At 47.4% G+C, this 17099-nt stretch overlaps 2 protein-coding genes across 3 annotated transcripts in view; one reads left to right on the top strand and one right to left on the bottom strand.

The window, feature by feature from the left end:
* Positions 1 to 3862, top strand: part of heca (hdc homolog, cell cycle regulator) — a 31493-nt gene extending 27631 nt beyond the window's left edge. Inside the window, exon 4 of the mRNA XM_078229431.1 lies at positions 11 to 3862. Coding sequence (XP_078085557.1) covers positions 11 to 175 — 165 coding nt within the window. The 3' untranslated portion in view covers positions 176 to 3862. The remainder of the gene's footprint in view (positions 1 to 10) is intronic.
* Positions 3863 to 9915: 6053 nt separating this feature from the next.
* The window catches only part of txlnba (taxilin beta a), a 38654-nt gene continuing 31470 nt past the window's right edge, over positions 9916 to 17099 (bottom strand). For both annotated transcript variants that reach the window (XM_078229429.1, XM_078229430.1), the window contains 2 exons: positions 13370 to 13465; positions 9916 to 10623 (listed from right to left, as the gene is read on the bottom strand). In XM_078229429.1, coding sequence (XP_078085555.1) covers positions 10024 to 10623; positions 13370 to 13465 — 696 coding nt within the window. In that variant the 3' untranslated portion in view covers positions 9916 to 10023. The remainder of the gene's footprint in view (positions 10624 to 13369; positions 13466 to 17099) is intronic.

The following is a 17099-nucleotide window of genomic DNA, read 5'->3' as shown; positions in this document are numbered from 1 at the left end:
TCTCTTCCAGGCCAGACTGAACTGCAAACACTGTGGGAAGCCGGTTATCGATGTGCGAGTGGGAATGCAGTATTTCTCCGAGTACAGCAATGTCCAGCAATGTCCGCACTGTGGCAATCTAGACTACCACTTTGTAAAACCCTTTTCTTCATTCAAAGTATTGGAAGCTTATTGACAAATGCTTTCTCTTTTTTTCTAGAGTAATGAATATGTAGGGTGTAGTACTTTGTTTGAGTTGCTTGTGTGTAAGTCTTTATCCAGTGTTAGCCAGTGGGGAGGGAAGTAGGGGGTGGGGTCGGGAAGGGTGAAGGGTTAAAGGGCAAGTCCCCTGTTCTAAGCAAAAGAAAGATTTGCATACAAGCAGCTGGTTCCGGACATTATCCTTGCAGAACAGTGAAAAGCACGTGCCGTTTCCACCCTCTGACGCTCCAAAGAATGGGAAAGGTTTTGTTTTTAATTATTGACTGGGGTTTGACGGTTGAATGTATTTGTACACCAGGCCTGAGGCCTTCTCTCTGGCCTGAACTTGTTTTCTTTGTCCGCTTGGAGGCATGAGGGCTTGGCGTGAGGTTCACATCAGGTCGGGTGAGGTTAAAGAGGAGCTGGGATCGCTGTTTGAGTGTCGGAGGGAGTGGGTGAGAGGCGCCTGCCTGGCTTTGCTGCTTTCATTGGGGGGGGGGGCGGGATTTCATCCCTGTTTGGCCTCGACTGTTGCCGATCTTCTGTGAATGCACTCCTCTGTATTAAGTGTGCTCCCCCCATCTCCACCCTATCTCCAGGACCCCCTGTGAGAAAGCTTTGATATCCCGTTGCTTTCCTGCGTAGAGGGGTCTCATCCCACTCACCTGTTGCCTCCCCTTGTTTGTATTCCAGACCCCAGAGGCGCTGGGCGTCCTCCCGTTTCCTCCAGTTGTTCAGATGAGAGGGCTGGCTGGTGGTTTGACTGCCGCTGGGTGGTGGGGGCTGGACCTGGTTGCTGCCTGACTTCCACAGGTATGGGTGCTTTTCAACAGGTGGTGATTGGCAGCATGTGCACCCACCCCCCCCCCTGCGGTGTTGAAACCAAGGGATGGAAGCTAGTCTGTCCGACTCATCTGCTCACTGAGTATACTTGCTGAGAAAAGAGAATTACATTTGTATAGCGCCTTTCAGGATCTCAGGGTGTCACAAACCGCTTCACAACGTAGCAGCCAGTTTGCCCACAGGAAGCTCCCACAAGCCAACACTGCTGAAGGATGAATATTGGCCCGGAAACGGCAGGAAACTTCCTCGCTCTTTCTTTGAAATGGTGCCACGGGCCTTTTGATATCCAGGGAGTCTAACCGACAGACGGTGAGCCTGACAGCCTCACCCTCACACTGGAGAGTTGGCCTAGATTTTGCGCTCATGTCTTGGAGTGGGATTCGAACTCACCACCTCCTGACGCACGAGCCTTGCTGCAGCCACTGGGCCACGACTGACTCTCTGGGCCCTACTGAGGACCCAGGGTCAGTGACTGGATCACTGTTTTAATGTTATTGGCACAGGCTGTGCTCATCTCTATAAGTCACGTGCCCGTGGGTAATGATGCTCATCTGTATTGTTAAGCTTCAGGCTCATTCTTAGACCACAGTTTTATTCTATGATGGGCTGTGGGCATCGCTGGCAAGGCCAGTATTTGTTATCCATCCCTAATTGCCCTGGAACTGAGTGGCTTGCCAGGGCCATCTCAGAGGACAGATAAGAATTAGCCACATTGCTGTGGGTCTGGAGTCACATGTAGGCCAGACCGAGTAAAGACGGCAGATTTCCTTCCCTAAAGGGACACTAGTGAACCAGAGAGGTCTTTATGACAGTTGATGATGGTTTCAAGGTCACCATTACTGAGGCGAGCTTTCAATTCCAGATTTTGTTAATTGAGTTTAAGTTCGAGCAGCTGCTAGGTAGAGTGGGATTTGAACCTGCTTATTGATCCAGAACGTTTCCACTCTTCCCACCCACCAAAACTGCTGCTTTCTTAAAACCAATTTCTAAAGCTTCATGTATCGTTAAAGGTTTAGACGTGTACCGGAGAGCAAATCTAGCGACTCGTGATGAGTTGTGGACCCCGGGATCAAATTGCTGCCTTGTAAAAGCTGTTAGTATCTGCTAAACCAGCTTCAGCCCTTATAAAGGTCCGTGCCAGTGTTACCTTGGAGAGGGCACAGAGGAGATGTGCGAGACTGGCAGGGTTATATAGAGAAGCTAAGGTTTCTCTCTTTAGGGCATTCGAAGGCTAAGGCGTGATAAATAAAAACGATGGTAGATTTTGAGTAGATGGGGAACAAGCTGCTTCTCCTGCCGGAAGGACAGGTCGCCTGAGGGGAGAGGTGCACGATAAATTGGCAAAAAAAGAGAGAATTAATTGTTTAAACTTGTGATCTGAACTGTGCTACCTGAGAAGGTGGGGGAAGGAGATTTAATAATAACATTGGTAAATGAGTTGAATAAATATTCGAATAGGAAATGTTTGTAGGTCTATGCAAAAAGAACGGGGACTTTCAAAGAGCCAGCACAGACACAGGGGGGCCGAATGGCCTGCGGTGCTGTAAGATTCTGTGATTAGTGCTATTATAGGAGTGTAGGAATGTTTATGTCTAGCTCTCTGCAGGAGGTATCTATTCAAAGGCAGTGATCCCCTGGGCCAGATACAGTTAGGCCGAATCTAGCCTGGACTGGATCCACTCTACCCAGTTAATTTGAGCCTCCGGAACCCTGTGGCACCTTCCATGGGCCGTGTCGGAGGATTCCTGTATCTGCCCATCCCTCGTCAGATCTCTGCCCTTGTTGCTGTACATCTAGGCACTGTATTAACGAAGGAAGAATATAACAAGACTCTACACTCCGGCTAACTGCTGCTGTTTCCGAGGGGGGGGTGAAGCAGTGTTAGTGCGATTGGGGAGGTTCCTGATAGCAGCAACTCAGACCCAGTCCGGCGTGACCCTGGACGTGTCGGGACCCCCGCCAGCTCGGCCCCCAACCCAACCCTGAGGTCACTCCTGGAGAGTGGTCCAAAATGGGTGATCAAATGTTTCGTGAGGGCGCCATGGAATTAAATAGATGCCAATCCCCAGAGAGAGGTTTGGGGCGGTACCAGCACCCATTCCTTGTGCCAGCCAGTTCGACATTGGGATATCCACCTCCAGGACAGGCTGGGGATGTGGGGTGAGAGGATTGTGCCGTCAGTAGGTTCCCTGGACAGGGTAGGGATATTCCCTGGGACATAGCTGTGGCAGACTGCGCCTCGCCCTGCAAGTTATCCCCACTGTCCCCCCCAACTAGGCGGAATATCATTTCCCCCTTCAGCTCATGATGGTTGAATGGTCTCATGCTGCTCATTCCAGCTCAAGGGGATACAGAATTCAAACTGTTTATTTGAAAGTAGTGTTATTTTTCCATCAAGAAAGGTTTGTGCATCTGACTGTGACTTTGTGTGAATGCGGCCATGTGTGCTCGAGTGTTCGAGTGTGTGTGTGTGTGTGTGTTTTTGCTTGTGTGTCAGTATGCCTGTGTGTGCGTACATGTTTTCTGAGTGGGTGGGTATGTGTGTGTGTGTTTGTGGCTACGTGGTTTTTGTGTGTGCGCAGGAAGGGGTAGGACATGGTTTTACACACACACGTTTGTAATAATTCAAAGCGGGAAGAAGCCGGTTGCTGGAGATGTGCCTGGTGTATGCTTCATGCCTCATTAACTGCTTTATAATTGCACTCGTGAAAAGTAAATGGTATCTCTGAGGGTTTGGGATAGTGATCTGGTGGTGTGCAAAAGTTTATTGTTTGGTTTGTGGAAGCCATTGGTTAAGAGCACATTTTTACCTTCAATAAATTATAATGAAGAAAGCTGTTTTAATGAGTGTGCATGTGTACCTGATTTCCTCTTTAGAGCCGCCAGAACTCAACAGCAGAGTAACACCGAACGCTGTCCTACCTCACTGTGCTAACCATTATTTTGGTTGGTTAGTGCTCTTGTTAAAATACTGCAGGAATGATCGATGAATCTCGTTACACTAATTCAACGTGTGAAGGTGGTATTCATGGGGGTTGTGATCTGAATGCCTCTGGCCCTGAGTCTTTTTGAGGTGGGGGGAGCACATTACGTTGTTGTTAACTCGGAAGTCCCATGTCCAGGACTAACGGTTACAAGATGATGTCCATCATTGGTGATGCCAGACACCACTTTGGAGAATGTCAACAGGCTTATTTCCATCTGCAGCTGGATGACGTGCGTCTTTCTGGCTCCAGACCACCAAGCCTATCAAGCTCATCTCCCAGCACTTCATCTTCCCACTGTTCTGCAGTGCAGAAGGAGGCCAATCGGCCCATCGAGTCTGCACCGACAACAATCCCACCCAGGCCCTATCCCCTCATAACCCCTCATATTTACCCTCTGACACTTAGGAGCAATTTAGCATGGCCAACCAACCTAACCCACACATCTTTGGACTGTGGGAGGAAACCGGAGCACCCGGAGGAAACCCACGCAGACACGGGGAGAACGTGCAAACTCTGCATAGAGGACATGTAAATTCCACATCCACATCCGTTTCCCTCCCCCTCCCCCCAGGAACACAAGCAGTCGCAGAAGCCCTGCCCAATCTACTCCACTCACCCAAAGCCTCCAGCCCACGCACCCCCGCCCCCGCTGTAGTTGTCTATTGTGTGGTGCAATACATTACAGCTGCCTCTCTACTCCCCTCTCTGTTGGGGAGTTGTGGGGTGAGCAGCTGAGCAGGTTTCAGTGTTACTGTGTGCGGTACACAGCAGGTTGCCGGGAGATATTATTGCTGTGTTTGCCACTGCTTTCAGAAGGTTGTGGGTTTGAGCTCCACGCCGGAGACTAGAGCACAGCATCCAGGCTGAACCTCTCCGCGCAGTGCTGTGGGAGTGCTGTGGTGCCGTCCTTCAGGCGAGGCGTTAAGCCACGGCCCCCCCTTCCCCCCCGCCCCTCAAGTGTTAGAGGATCCCGTGATTCTTTTTGGAAGGGCAGGAAGGTTCTCCCTGGTGTCCTGACCACTAATTATCCCTCAAGCAACATCACTTAAACAAAACAGCACTGTGGTCTTTGCCACATTGCAGATCTGAGGCAATGTCATTGACTTGAAACATTTACTCTGTTACCTCTCCCCAGATGCTGCTTGACCTGCTGAGTATATTTTCTGTTTTTGCTTCGGATTTCAATTGTAAAGGGGACAACCTGCACCTCTCCCAGCACTTCATCTTCCCACTGTTCTTCCATTCCCAATGACAATACCTCAAAAGTACATCATTGGCTGTGAAGTGCTTTGGAATGTCCTGAGATTGTATTAAATCCTAGTCTTTCATTGGTGGAATCGGGGAGGGTACAGTCCTGTCACTTGAACACGGATGTTTGTTTTCACTGTATACTCAGATCGACAAGGCTGGTTTATCAGAGCGAGAGTTTGGAGTGTAGGATGTGTCTGAAACACTGCCTGGAATGGTCAACAAGGAACCTGCCTCGGAATAGAGTTACAGATTCCTGGGGCTGGGTTATATGATGCTAATACCCCGTGATAACATTTCAAAATAATGAACGAGGGTTTATTTTAGGGTTGCTTTGGATGACTTGGTAGCATATGCCAAGTAACATGAGTGACATGAACTTAATAAAACTCTTCCAATCGATGTGTTGGATCACTTTTTATCTATCTTGAATGAAGGAACTTGCATTTATACAGCGCCTTACTCAACCTCAGGACTCAAAGGGCTTCGCTGCTGATGTTTCGATGCATAGTCGTGGCAGGAAATTCAGCAGTCAATTTCAGCACAGCAAGCTCCCATATGCAGTATTTAGAATGTGACCAGATGGTCAGTTTTGGTGAGGTTGGTTAAGAGATGGCCTGGACACTAGGGAGCGAGCGCGCGCGCACCCACCCACCCACTCTCCCTCTGCACCTCTGCCATCCACCTGAAAGATCTGGCGATGTTTATTGTGTCATCCAAAAGAAGGCGGCCCAACACGGGCACTCCCTCAACACCGCACATTTCCTCTTGCTGGAGGGATCAATGACCAAGGGGGCATAGATTTAAGGTGAGGGCAGGTTTTGAGGGGATGCGAGGAAAAACGTCTCCAAAGGGTGTTGGGAGTCTGGAACTCACTGTCTGAAAGGGTGATGGAGGCAGAGACCCTCATAACATCTCAGAAGTATTTAGATGTGCTCTTGTGGTGCCAAGGCACACAAGGCTATGGGCCAAGTGCTACAAAATGGGACTAGAATAGTTAGGTATTTGTTCTTGACTGGCACAGATGCAATGGGCCTTTATCTGTCAACATAGTTTGAATCATAGAGGTACATCTCAATCATGTCCCCCCCTCAGTCTGCTCTGTTCCGAGGAAAACAGCTCCAGTCTATCCAATCTCTTTATTACTAAAACTCTCCAGCCCAGCCAACACCCTGGTGAATCTCCGATGCACCCTTTCCAGTGCTGACACATCCCTCCGATACTGTGGATTCCAGAACTGCACTCAATACTCCAGCTGTGGCCTGACCAACGTTTTATATAGTTTCAGCACAACCTCCCTGCTGTCAAACTCTATGCCTCGGCTAATAAAGGCAGCAGTTTGCTGTTAATACCAACAATGTGAGATCTGTAGGTTAAATGGAGTGGAGAATTTAATATTTACGTGTGATTTCAAAGTTCCTTAATTTGCACTTGTGCGGAATTTGGATATCTCTGGTTTCAACACTAGAAAAGGGTTGGAAAAGTATAGCTATGAGGAGAGATTGGATAGATTGGAGTTTTTTTTCTTGGAACAAAGAATGCTGAGGGGTGACTTGATAGAGTTGTATAAAATTATGAGGGGAAGAGGTAGAGTGGGCAGGATAAAATTGTTTCTCTTGGTGGAGAATTCTAGAACCAGGGGACATAGATTCACGATAGGTGGCAGTAGGCTTAGAGGGAATGTGAGGAAGAACTTTTTTATGCAGAGGGGGGTGGGTGTCTGGAATTCGCTGCCCGAGTTGGTGGTGGAGGCAGAGACCCTAAACTCTTTTAAAAAGTACCTGGATCTGCACCTTAAATGCTGTAAGCTACCGGGCTATGGGCCGGGAGCAGGATGATGGGATTAGAACGGGCGCCTGGGTGTCCTCATGCTGGCAATGGACAAGATGGTCCGAATGGCCTTCTGTGCTGTAACTTTTTTCTGGCCCTGAGGGGTGTACAGGCTTGCCCCCTCTGATTGTTATATTTAATTTTACCCCCTTCGAGGGTGACTCCATTTTGACATCGCCTACCCGCTTCAGCAGCACAATGCTGCTGCTCCTCCTCCGACATTGGGATCGGGAGGCCGACCATGGGACACTCTGAACGGGACAGCGAGATTGGAGGTGGCCAACTGGGAATGTCGCTGTGCCACCCTCGCTCCTGGCCTGTATGGACTGGGGACCCACGTTGGGGCCCAATGTCAGACTCTGCAAGCTCGCAGGAAAATCCTGCCCGCTGCCTTCAGTGAGGCCGGGGAAATTCTCCGTGCTCTTTGACAGAGCGGGTAAAAAGATGAAGCAAGAAACAAACTGATTGTGGATCTAGGAAAAAGAAACCTCTTCACCCGGAGCGTTCTGAGAATGTGGAGTGAACACGGTGAACCTGGTCCTGATGAGTACAAGGCAAAAGGTTAAAGGTTATCGGGAGTCAGCTCCCATCAGATCAACCATTGAATGGCGGAGCAGGCTCAAAGGGTTGAGTGGCCTACTCTTGTTCCTACCCCATATGTACGTATATTTGGGTGTAACATGTCTCTCTTACCAGATTCAAATTCTGTTGTACCCCAGAGAATCAACTGAGATGTTTCAGAAAGGGAGATAGAAACTTGCCCATTAGTTTTCCTGTCCATTCTATCCATTCCCCTTATAATTTTGTACACTTCTCCCAAGTGAGCCCTCATTAAATCACCCTTGAGAAGGTGGTGAGCCACTTTATTGAAATCCCTGCAGTCCGTGTGGAATTGATGCAGCTGAGTGACTTGCTGGGCCATTTTTGTTTTAATTCATTCGTGGGACATGGGCGTCACTGGCTGGCCAGCATTTATTGCCCATCCCTAGTTGCCCTTGGAGGACAGTTGAGAGTCAACCACATTGCTGCGGCTCTGGAGTCACATGTAGGCCAGACCAGGTAAGGATGGCAGATTCCCTTCCCTAAAGGACATTAGTGAACCAGATGGGTTTTTCCGACGATTGACAATGGTTTCATGGTCATCAGTAGATTCTTAATTCCAAATATTTTTTATTCAATTCAAGTTCCACCATGGCGGGATTTGAACCCGGATCCCCAGAACATTAGCTGAGTATCTGGATTAATAGTCTAGCGATAATGCCACTATGCCATTGCCTCTCCCAGGAGGGCAGGTAAGTCAACTACGTTGCTGTGGGGTCTGGAGTAACTTGTTTGACAGGGTAGCAGACTTCCTTTGTGAACCAGACTTAATCGAATTGTTTTGTGATTATTATTAGCACTTTTTAACCAGCATTACTGAACTTGAGTTGCCTCAGCTGCCGATGTGGGCTTTGAACGGTGAAACAGTTCCTGGGACCTGGGTTCAATTCCCAGCTTGGGTCACTGTCTGTGAGGAATTTGCACATTCTCCCCGTGTCTGCGTGGTTTCCTCCGGGTGCTCCAGTTTCTTCCCACAGTCCAAAGATGTGCGGGTTAGGTTGATTGGCTATGCTCAATTGCCCCTTAGTGTAGGTTAGAGGAATTAGCAGAGTAAATGTGTGGGGTCGCAGGGATAGGGCCTGGGTGGGATTGTTGTTGGCGCAGACTCGATGGGCTGAATGGCCTCCTTCTGCACTGTAGGGATTCTATGGACTCATGTCCCCAGGGCATTAGTCTGGGCCACTGGATTACTTGCGCAGCAACATTTCCACAATCTCCGACAGCGACATGGGGAAAGCATAGGGATTGGAGAGAGGGTTTCATGGGTAACACAGTAGCAGAGCAGACTCCAGGGATTGGTAGAGGAACAGTCCCTTTGTTAATAGACTAACAGGAAGAACAGTCAAGGAGTCTTCACCTTCATGGGCAGTGAATATTTCTTTGCAGCTCTGGCAGCGTCCGTGTGGAGAGAAACAGAGTTAACGGGCGCAATTTTAAACTCATTCAAAACCTATCCACTTGCACCAGGTTAAAATCAGCTATTAGCATCTCAGGGCGTGTCCTTCTATCAGAGACAGAGGAAGTTAGAAATTTAAGAGTTCGTGATCAGGCTAAATCGCTTCATTTATTCCAGTCATCGACCTGAAATGTTAATTCTTTTTCTCTCCACAGAGGCTGCCAGACCTCGCTGTGTGCTTCCTATATTTTCTGTTTTTATTTCAGCATTTTCTCACAGCAGGAGACCGAGGAGAGAGAGACACACACACCAAGAGACAGAGAAAGAGAGAGAGAGAGAGAGAGAGTTGTCATAAACACAAGAAATGCTGGAAGTTGGTGATTTGAAAGGAAAAGTGTGATTACTGCTCCAGGTATTGACAATCAGACCGTGCACAAGACCATTCTCCCCTTTCTCTCAAACTCCAATTATGCCTTTAGGCTGATAGTCTTGGCATCCAGAATGGACAGGAGAAATTAGACCAGGAGTGTTCTTCCACTCTCAGTGTGAAGCACATTCACAACAATGACCTGTGGCTTATGTGTAGCGTTGTGAGTTCCAATTGTGTCAGTGAGTTTGGAGTGTGTCGCAGTGAGTGTGTCAGAGTGAGTTTGGAGTATATTTTGCTGCTTTGAGTGTGTCACAGGTGTGAAATGTCTTCCGTTTCTTATCACTGAGATGTATTGGATCTAAATGTTGCATTCATCACTATAACACACCGCAGATAGCAAAGTGTTGGTTTGCTTGGTTTAGTCTGACTCTATCGTTCTACGAAGAAAACAAAACAAGGAAGAAGGGCAGATTTTCATTTCCCCGTGCTAAATATCGGAAAACAAATCAATCCCTGAATGGTGAGTGTTAAAAACTGACTGACAGTATCTAGCCAACAACATTTCCCAATCAGTCCACTGCATCCATATCCGTATCTTCCATCCTGTCCGCGGCTTCCCCCTGGCCCGGACCTGGTTCCTGTGAGGAATCTCCTGCTTCCTGAACAGCCTCTGGGACACGAGCTGGAATTGTAGGTGGAGTCGGAGCTGGAGGAGGAGCAGAACCCAGTTCTGGAACAGGAGCTGGAGCTGGAACTGTAGCTGGAGCTGGAACTGGAGTGGGTGCTTCTGCGGCACTGCCGGTCTGGCTGTCTTGTAACAGGGACCTTAAAGCCTCCGAGATGGACAGTGGACTCTCTAACTGGGATTCTGGAGAAGAATCATCGCCCTTTATGTCATCCTTGTGTTCTGCCTCCTCCACGCCATGCACCACACTGAAAGCTCTGGCCAGGTCCTGAAGGCGGCTTTCTCCCAGAGTGGAAGCCACTGTTGTCTCTGTGTCTTTCTCCTCCTCTTGCTCCGCTTCATCTGCCTGGTCATCTGTCCTGACGCGCACATTCATTATCCTCCTGTATAACTCAGTCCTTTCCTCTTGAAGTGCCCTGCAGAGATTTTCCAATCTCTGGATCTTCAGTTGAAAGCACTCATATTCCTTGGATCGCACTTCTCTCTGTAACAGAGGACATCAGGGTAAGAATGATCGAACTGCACAGCACGGAAGGAGGCCATTTGGTCCAGTGTGCCTATGCTATCTCTTTGGTTAGTCCCACCCTCTTTTTCCGATAGCTCTACAAATTGTTGCCCTTCCACTATTTATTGAATTTTGTTTTGAAACTTCATAGAATCATAGAAACCCTACAGTGCAGAAGGAGGCCATACAGCCCATCGAGTCTGCACCAACCACAATCCCACCCAGGCCCTACCCCCACATCCCTATATATTTACCCGCTAATCCATCTAACCTACACATCTCAGGACACTAAGGGGCAATTTAGCATGGCCAATCAACCTAACCCACACATCTTTGGACTGTAGGAGGAAACTGGAGCACCCGGAGGAAACCCACGCAGACATGAGGAGAATGTGCAAACTCCACACAGACAGTGACCCAAGCCGGGAATCGAACCCAGGTCCCTGGAGCTGTGATAGCAATATACTTATATTGACCTAGCTTCCACAACCCTTTCAGGAAATGCATTCCATATATCTCAGTAAGCTTAATAAAAGAGTGTTCTTGTACGTTAGGGGTTGTGGGTTTTAACAAGAAAAAGATGTGGTCTGCACACTTGGATTCAAAGTAACACTCAACAAGTTTATTGAAAGAGATGTTCTCTGCACAGAACAGAAACCAAAACTAAGACAGAAACCTGTGAAACATCACCATCAAATCATGTGATTGGCTCTTAAAGCAATCATAGAGTCATAGAGGTTTACAACATGGAAACAGGCCCTTCAACCCAACTTGTCCATGCCGCCCTTTTTTTAAAAACCTCTCAGCTAATCCCAATTGCCCGCATTTGGCCCATATCCCTCTACACCCATCTTACCCATGTAACTGTCTAAACGCTTTTTAAAAGACAAAATCGTACCCACCTCTACTACTACCTCTGGCAGCTTGTTCTAGACACACTCCACCCTCTGAAAAAATTGCCCCTCTGGACCCTTTTGCATCTCTCCATTCTCATCTTAAACCTATGCCCTCTAGTTTTAGACTCCCCTATCTTTGGGAAAAGATGTTGACTATCTAGCTGGTCTATGCCCTCATTATTTTATAGATCTCCATAAGATCACCCCCAAGCTTCCTACGCTCCAGGGAAAAAAGTCCCAGTCTATCCAGCCTCTCCTTATATCTCAAACCAGCAAGTCTGGTAGCATCTGAGTAAATATTTTCTGCAACCATTTAAATATATAACACTCACTCACCAGTGTCACATATCTATTCTGAGGTGCGGCGTACTGCAGTTATCAGATCTGAGTCCAGTTTGAGCTAGAATTGGGAGGGGGAGAGTCTATCAATCACTTTAAATCAATGTCCCCAAGTCACTGGCCTCCCTGCCAAGGTAAATAGGCCCTTCCCATCCACTCTATCCAGGTCCCTCACAATCTTGTACGTCTCAATCTCCTCTTAGCCACCTCTGTATCAAGGAGAACAACCTCAGTCTATCCAATCTTTCCTCATCGCTGCAATTTTCCAGTCCTGGGTGGCAGCATCCTTGTAAATCTCCTCTGTACCCTCTCCAATGCAGTTATATCCTTTCAGTAACGAGGGGATCAGAACTGTACACGGTGCTCAAGTTGGGGCCTAACTAATGTTTTATCCAGTTCCAGCATAAACCCCCTGCTCTTATATTCTACATCTCGGCTAATAAATGAAAGGATCCCATATGCCCTCTTCACCATCTCATCAACCTGTTCTGCTACCTTCAGGTATCTGTGGACATTTACTCCAAGGTTGCCCACTTCCTCTACACCTCTCAGTAATCCTGGGCTAGGATCTCTGAAATTGTGAGCTATGTGTGACTCAGGGCGGACACACCCGTGTTAGTCTGTTCAAAGCTCGAGTACATTTGCCTTGTGACACTCCCCTCAGGTTTGAAAGCTCGATCTTTATTAAACTCTCCAACAGTTCAAGAGGAAATTCCAGCCCTGAGACCTTTGCAGGATAGGGCTTCTGGTGGTCTCCAAGTCTTCCACACTGTAATGTTGGCATGGGATTCCAACCCCACCCTGCAGCCCAAAGAGGAATTACATAGAAATGTAGAAACTAGAAGCAGGAGGCGGCCATACGGCTCTTCGAGCCTGCTCCGACATTCATTTTGATCATGGCTGATCATTGAATTCAATATCCTGATCCCCCCCTTCCTCCCATATCCCTTGAACCCTTCAGCCCCAAGAGCTCCTATCTAATTTCTTCTTGTAATCAGACAACACTCTGGCCTCAACTACATTCATTGGTAGTGAATTCCACACATTCACCACCCTCTGGGTGAAGAAATTTCTCCTCACCTCAGTTACCTCATCCTCGAACTATGACCCCTAGTTCTGGACTCCCACACCTTCAGGAACATTCTTTCTGAATCTACCCTGTCTAACCCTGTTAAAATTTTATAAGTTTCTGTGGGATCCCCTCTAACTTTACTAAACTCCAGTGAATATAATCCTAACCAACTTTGTCTCTCCTCATATGACAGACCTGCCATCCCAGGAATCAGCCTGGTAAACCTTCGCTGTGCTCCCTCTATAGCAAGAACATCCTTCCTCAGATAAGGAGACCAAAACTGCACGCAATACTCCAGGTATTGATGACAATGTGGTTCCAGTTGCCTTGGAAGCAATAGACTCAGCTGCTTCAGCAATAAGACCAACGCTTTCCAAACTGAAGATTCTAAGTTTCCTATGGCTGGATAAACCCTCACCTCGTCGATCATGCCCAGGAGAGCTTTGTTGCAGGATTCCCACTTGGTTTTCCACATGATTGTCTCTTTTTCCAGTTTCTTCATCCTCTTTGTCATCTGTAAGGATAGAATGTGCTCAGTAAGGTAGGGATTTAATAGCTTGAGAAGCAAGTTTCTGCCCAACCTCACTCTCCGCAATCTCACTCCCCTGAGCCAGGTGAGATTAGAGTCCCACTGTGTGAGCACAGAATCTAGGCCGTATGCTTTATTAGATGTTAATCTGAGCCTGTTTAGGTGGGTGTAAATGATCCCAATATGTACTAAACAGTCATTGTTTTACTATTTGCTGATACCTTGTAGCAGTAAATCATCGAGTGTGCATCACCTTAAGATTTACTGAAGGTGTGAAGTATAAATGCAAAAACAGAAAATGCTGGAAAATCTCAGCAGGTCTGACAGCATCTGTGGGGAGAGAATAGAGCCGACGTTTCGAGCCTGGATGACCCTTCATCAGAGCTATAAATACAAATTCTAACCTCCTTTCAGAAGAAGCAATCGACCACCTGACCCAGCAAACTCATTCCTTTTCAATAGATCAAACCCAACTTTCCGACTGCCCCCCATATCCCTTAATTACTACATTACAGTAATGACTTTTTATAAATTAATTTGTGGGACATGGTGTCGCTGGCTGGCCAGCATTTATTGCTCATCCCTAGTTACCCGAGGACAGTTGAGTGTCAACCACATTGCTGTGGCTCTGGACTCACATGTAGGCCAGACTGGGTAAGGACGGCAGATTTCCTTCCCTAAAAGACATTAGTGAACCAGATGGTCTTTCCGACAATCGGCAATGATTTCATGGTCATCAGTAGATACTTAATTCCAGATATTTTTTATTAAATTCAAATTCCACTACCTGTCGTGGCAGGATTTGAACCCGGGTCCCCAGAGCATCATCATAGAATCCCTACAGTGCAGGAGTAGTTCATTCGGCCCATCGAGTCTGCATCGACCACAATCCCACCCAGGCCCTATCTCCATAACCCCACATTTTTACCCTGCTAATCCCCCTGACACGAGGGTCAATTTAATATGGCCAATCGACCTAATCCACACATTTTTGGACTGTGAGAGGAAACCAGAGCACCCGGAGGAAACCCATGTAGACATGGGGAGAACGTGCAAGCTCCACACAAACAGTGACCCAAGCTGGGAATTGGCTCTAGGGTCCCTGGTGCTGTAATGCAGCAGTCCTAACCATTGTGCCACTATAGCTGAGTTTCTGGATTAATGATCTAACGATAATACCACTAGGCCATCACCGCCCCATGACTAGTCTTCAGAAAGTACATCACTGGGTGCAAAATGCCCTGGCAACTCATTAGGCCATGAAGTGTTATGTAATTATGAGTCTCTCTCTTTCTTAATGCATTCTCTCTTTGGCAATGGATCCAATTAACACCTCAGTTTCAATCCGTGTGAACTCTTTCATGCTCATTCATTCTTGGGTGAGGGAAGTTCTGTCCAGCTACTTCCTCCATTTCCACATGGGCACATCAGCATGGCACCACAGTGAACGGCAAGATTGCCGCTTCGAGCATCAGGGCGGCTACGATGTATTCTAAACCAGTAGTCATTTGGTAGCGCAGGACTCGAGTGTTGCTGAAAAAGACATTTTGTCAAAGTTTTTCATCTTGCACTCATCAGGACAATCACAAGATTGCCCTGCCCCCACCACCTGCAGAATTTGGTATTCTTGTGACGGTCCTGATGAGTGCATGATGAAAAGCTTTGATAAAATGCCTTTTTTCAGCAAAACTCATACTCAACCCTAAAACAAGAGTCAACATAAGCTGCAGCACCCCACCTCCAACAAAATACATGGTGGATGTAAATGCTGCAGCATTAACTTACCACCATGGTCAAAATGGTGGCAGCTAACTCTGCCTAATCTTCGCCCCTCAGCCAACATCACTAAAATAGATCATCTGATCATTATCACATTGCTGTACGTGGGATCTTGCTGTGTACAAACCGGCTGCTGCGAATCCCATGTTGCAACAGTGACTACAACTCATTGGCTGTGGAATGTCCTAAGGTTGTGAAAGGTGCTATAGCAATACAATTAACCTCTTCCTCCAGGTGAACAAAACTCACAATGATCCTGTCTGACACGACTCCAGGAAGAATTAGGGTGAAGTTCAGTTCCTGAGCCTCACTGGTGGTGAGCAAGGTAGTGGACACAGGGCTACATCACTCTACCACTCTGTGCTCAGACCCTTGCTCACTCCCAGAGAGACTTTGCAACACAGAAGTCTTGCAAACTGGTCCCCCTCCCACATCAAGGCAAGCAATGTTATGCCAAAGCAGTGATGGGCAACCTTGGCTAGTGATTGGATTTACTATTGTCCCATGTATTAATATACAGTGAAAAGTATTGTTTCTTGCGCAGTATACAGACAAAACATACTGTTCATAGAGAAGGAAACAAGAGAGTGCAGAATGTAGTGTAAGTGGGCCGCATGAGTGGTCCTCCTTCATCTCAGCGGGCCGCAGGATTAAAATCAGCCTTGTTCACTCACCATGACCCATGAATAAGATTAGCCAGAAGACGGGAGAATAGCAAATGTTGTCCCCTTGTTCAAGAAGGGGAGTAGGGACAACCCTGGTAATTATAGACCGGTGAGCCTTACTTCTGTTGTGGGCAAAGTATTGGAAAGGATTATAAGAGATAGGATTTATAATCACCTGGAAAGGAATAATTTGATTAGGGATAGTCAGCACGGTTTTGTGAAGGGTAAGTCGTGCCTCACAAACCTTATTGAGTTCTTTGAGAAGGTGACCAAAGAGGTGGATGAGGGTAAAGCGGTTGATGTGGTGTATATGGATTTCAGCAAAGCGTTTGATAAGGTTCCCCATGGTAAGCTTTTGCAGAAAATACGGACACATGGGATTGAGGGTGATTTAGTGGTTTGGATCAGGAATTGGCTAGCTGCAAGAAAACAGAGGGTGATGGTTGATGGGAAATATTCATCCTGGAGTTCAGTTACTAGTGGTGTACCGCAAGGATCTGTTTTGGGGCCACTGCTGTTTGTCATTTTTATTAATGACCTGGATGAGGGCATGGAAGGATGGATTAGTAAATTTGCGGATGACACTAAAGTCGGTGGAGTTGTAGACGGTGCGGAGGGAAGTGGCAGGTTACAGAGGGACATAGATAAGCAGCAGAGCTGGGTTGAGAGGTGGCAAATGGAGTTTAATGCGGAAAAGTGTGAGGTGATTCATTTCGGAAGGAGTAACAGGAATACAGAGTACTGGGCTAATGGTAAGATACTTGGTAGTGTGGATGAACAGAGGGATCTGGGTGTCCATGTGCATAGATCCCTGAAAGTTGGCACCCAGGTTGATAGGGTTGTTAAGAAGGCGTACGGTGTGTTAGCTTTTATTGGTAGAGGGATTGCGTTTCGGAGCCAGGAGGTCATACTGCAACCGTACAAAACTCCGGTGCGGCCGCATTTGGAGTATTGCGTACAGTTCTGGTCGCCGTATTATAGGAAAGATGTGGAAGTGTTGGAAAGGGTGCAGAGGAGATTTACCAGGATGTTGCCTGGTATGGTGGGAAAATCGTATGAGGAAAGGCTGAAGGGCTTGAGGTTGTTTTCGTTAGAGAGAAGAAGGTTAAGAGGTGACTTAATAGAGGCATACAAGATGATCAGAGGATTAGATAGGGTGGATAGTGAGAGCCTTT

This window comes from Mustelus asterias, chromosome 15, assembly GCF_964213995.1.
Source record: "Mustelus asterias chromosome 15, sMusAst1.hap1.1, whole genome shotgun sequence".
Lineage (NCBI taxonomy): Eukaryota > Metazoa > Chordata > Chondrichthyes > Carcharhiniformes > Triakidae > Mustelus > Mustelus asterias.
The sequence above is the reverse complement of the archived record's forward strand: the minus strand, read 5'-3'. Positions and strand labels throughout refer to the sequence as shown.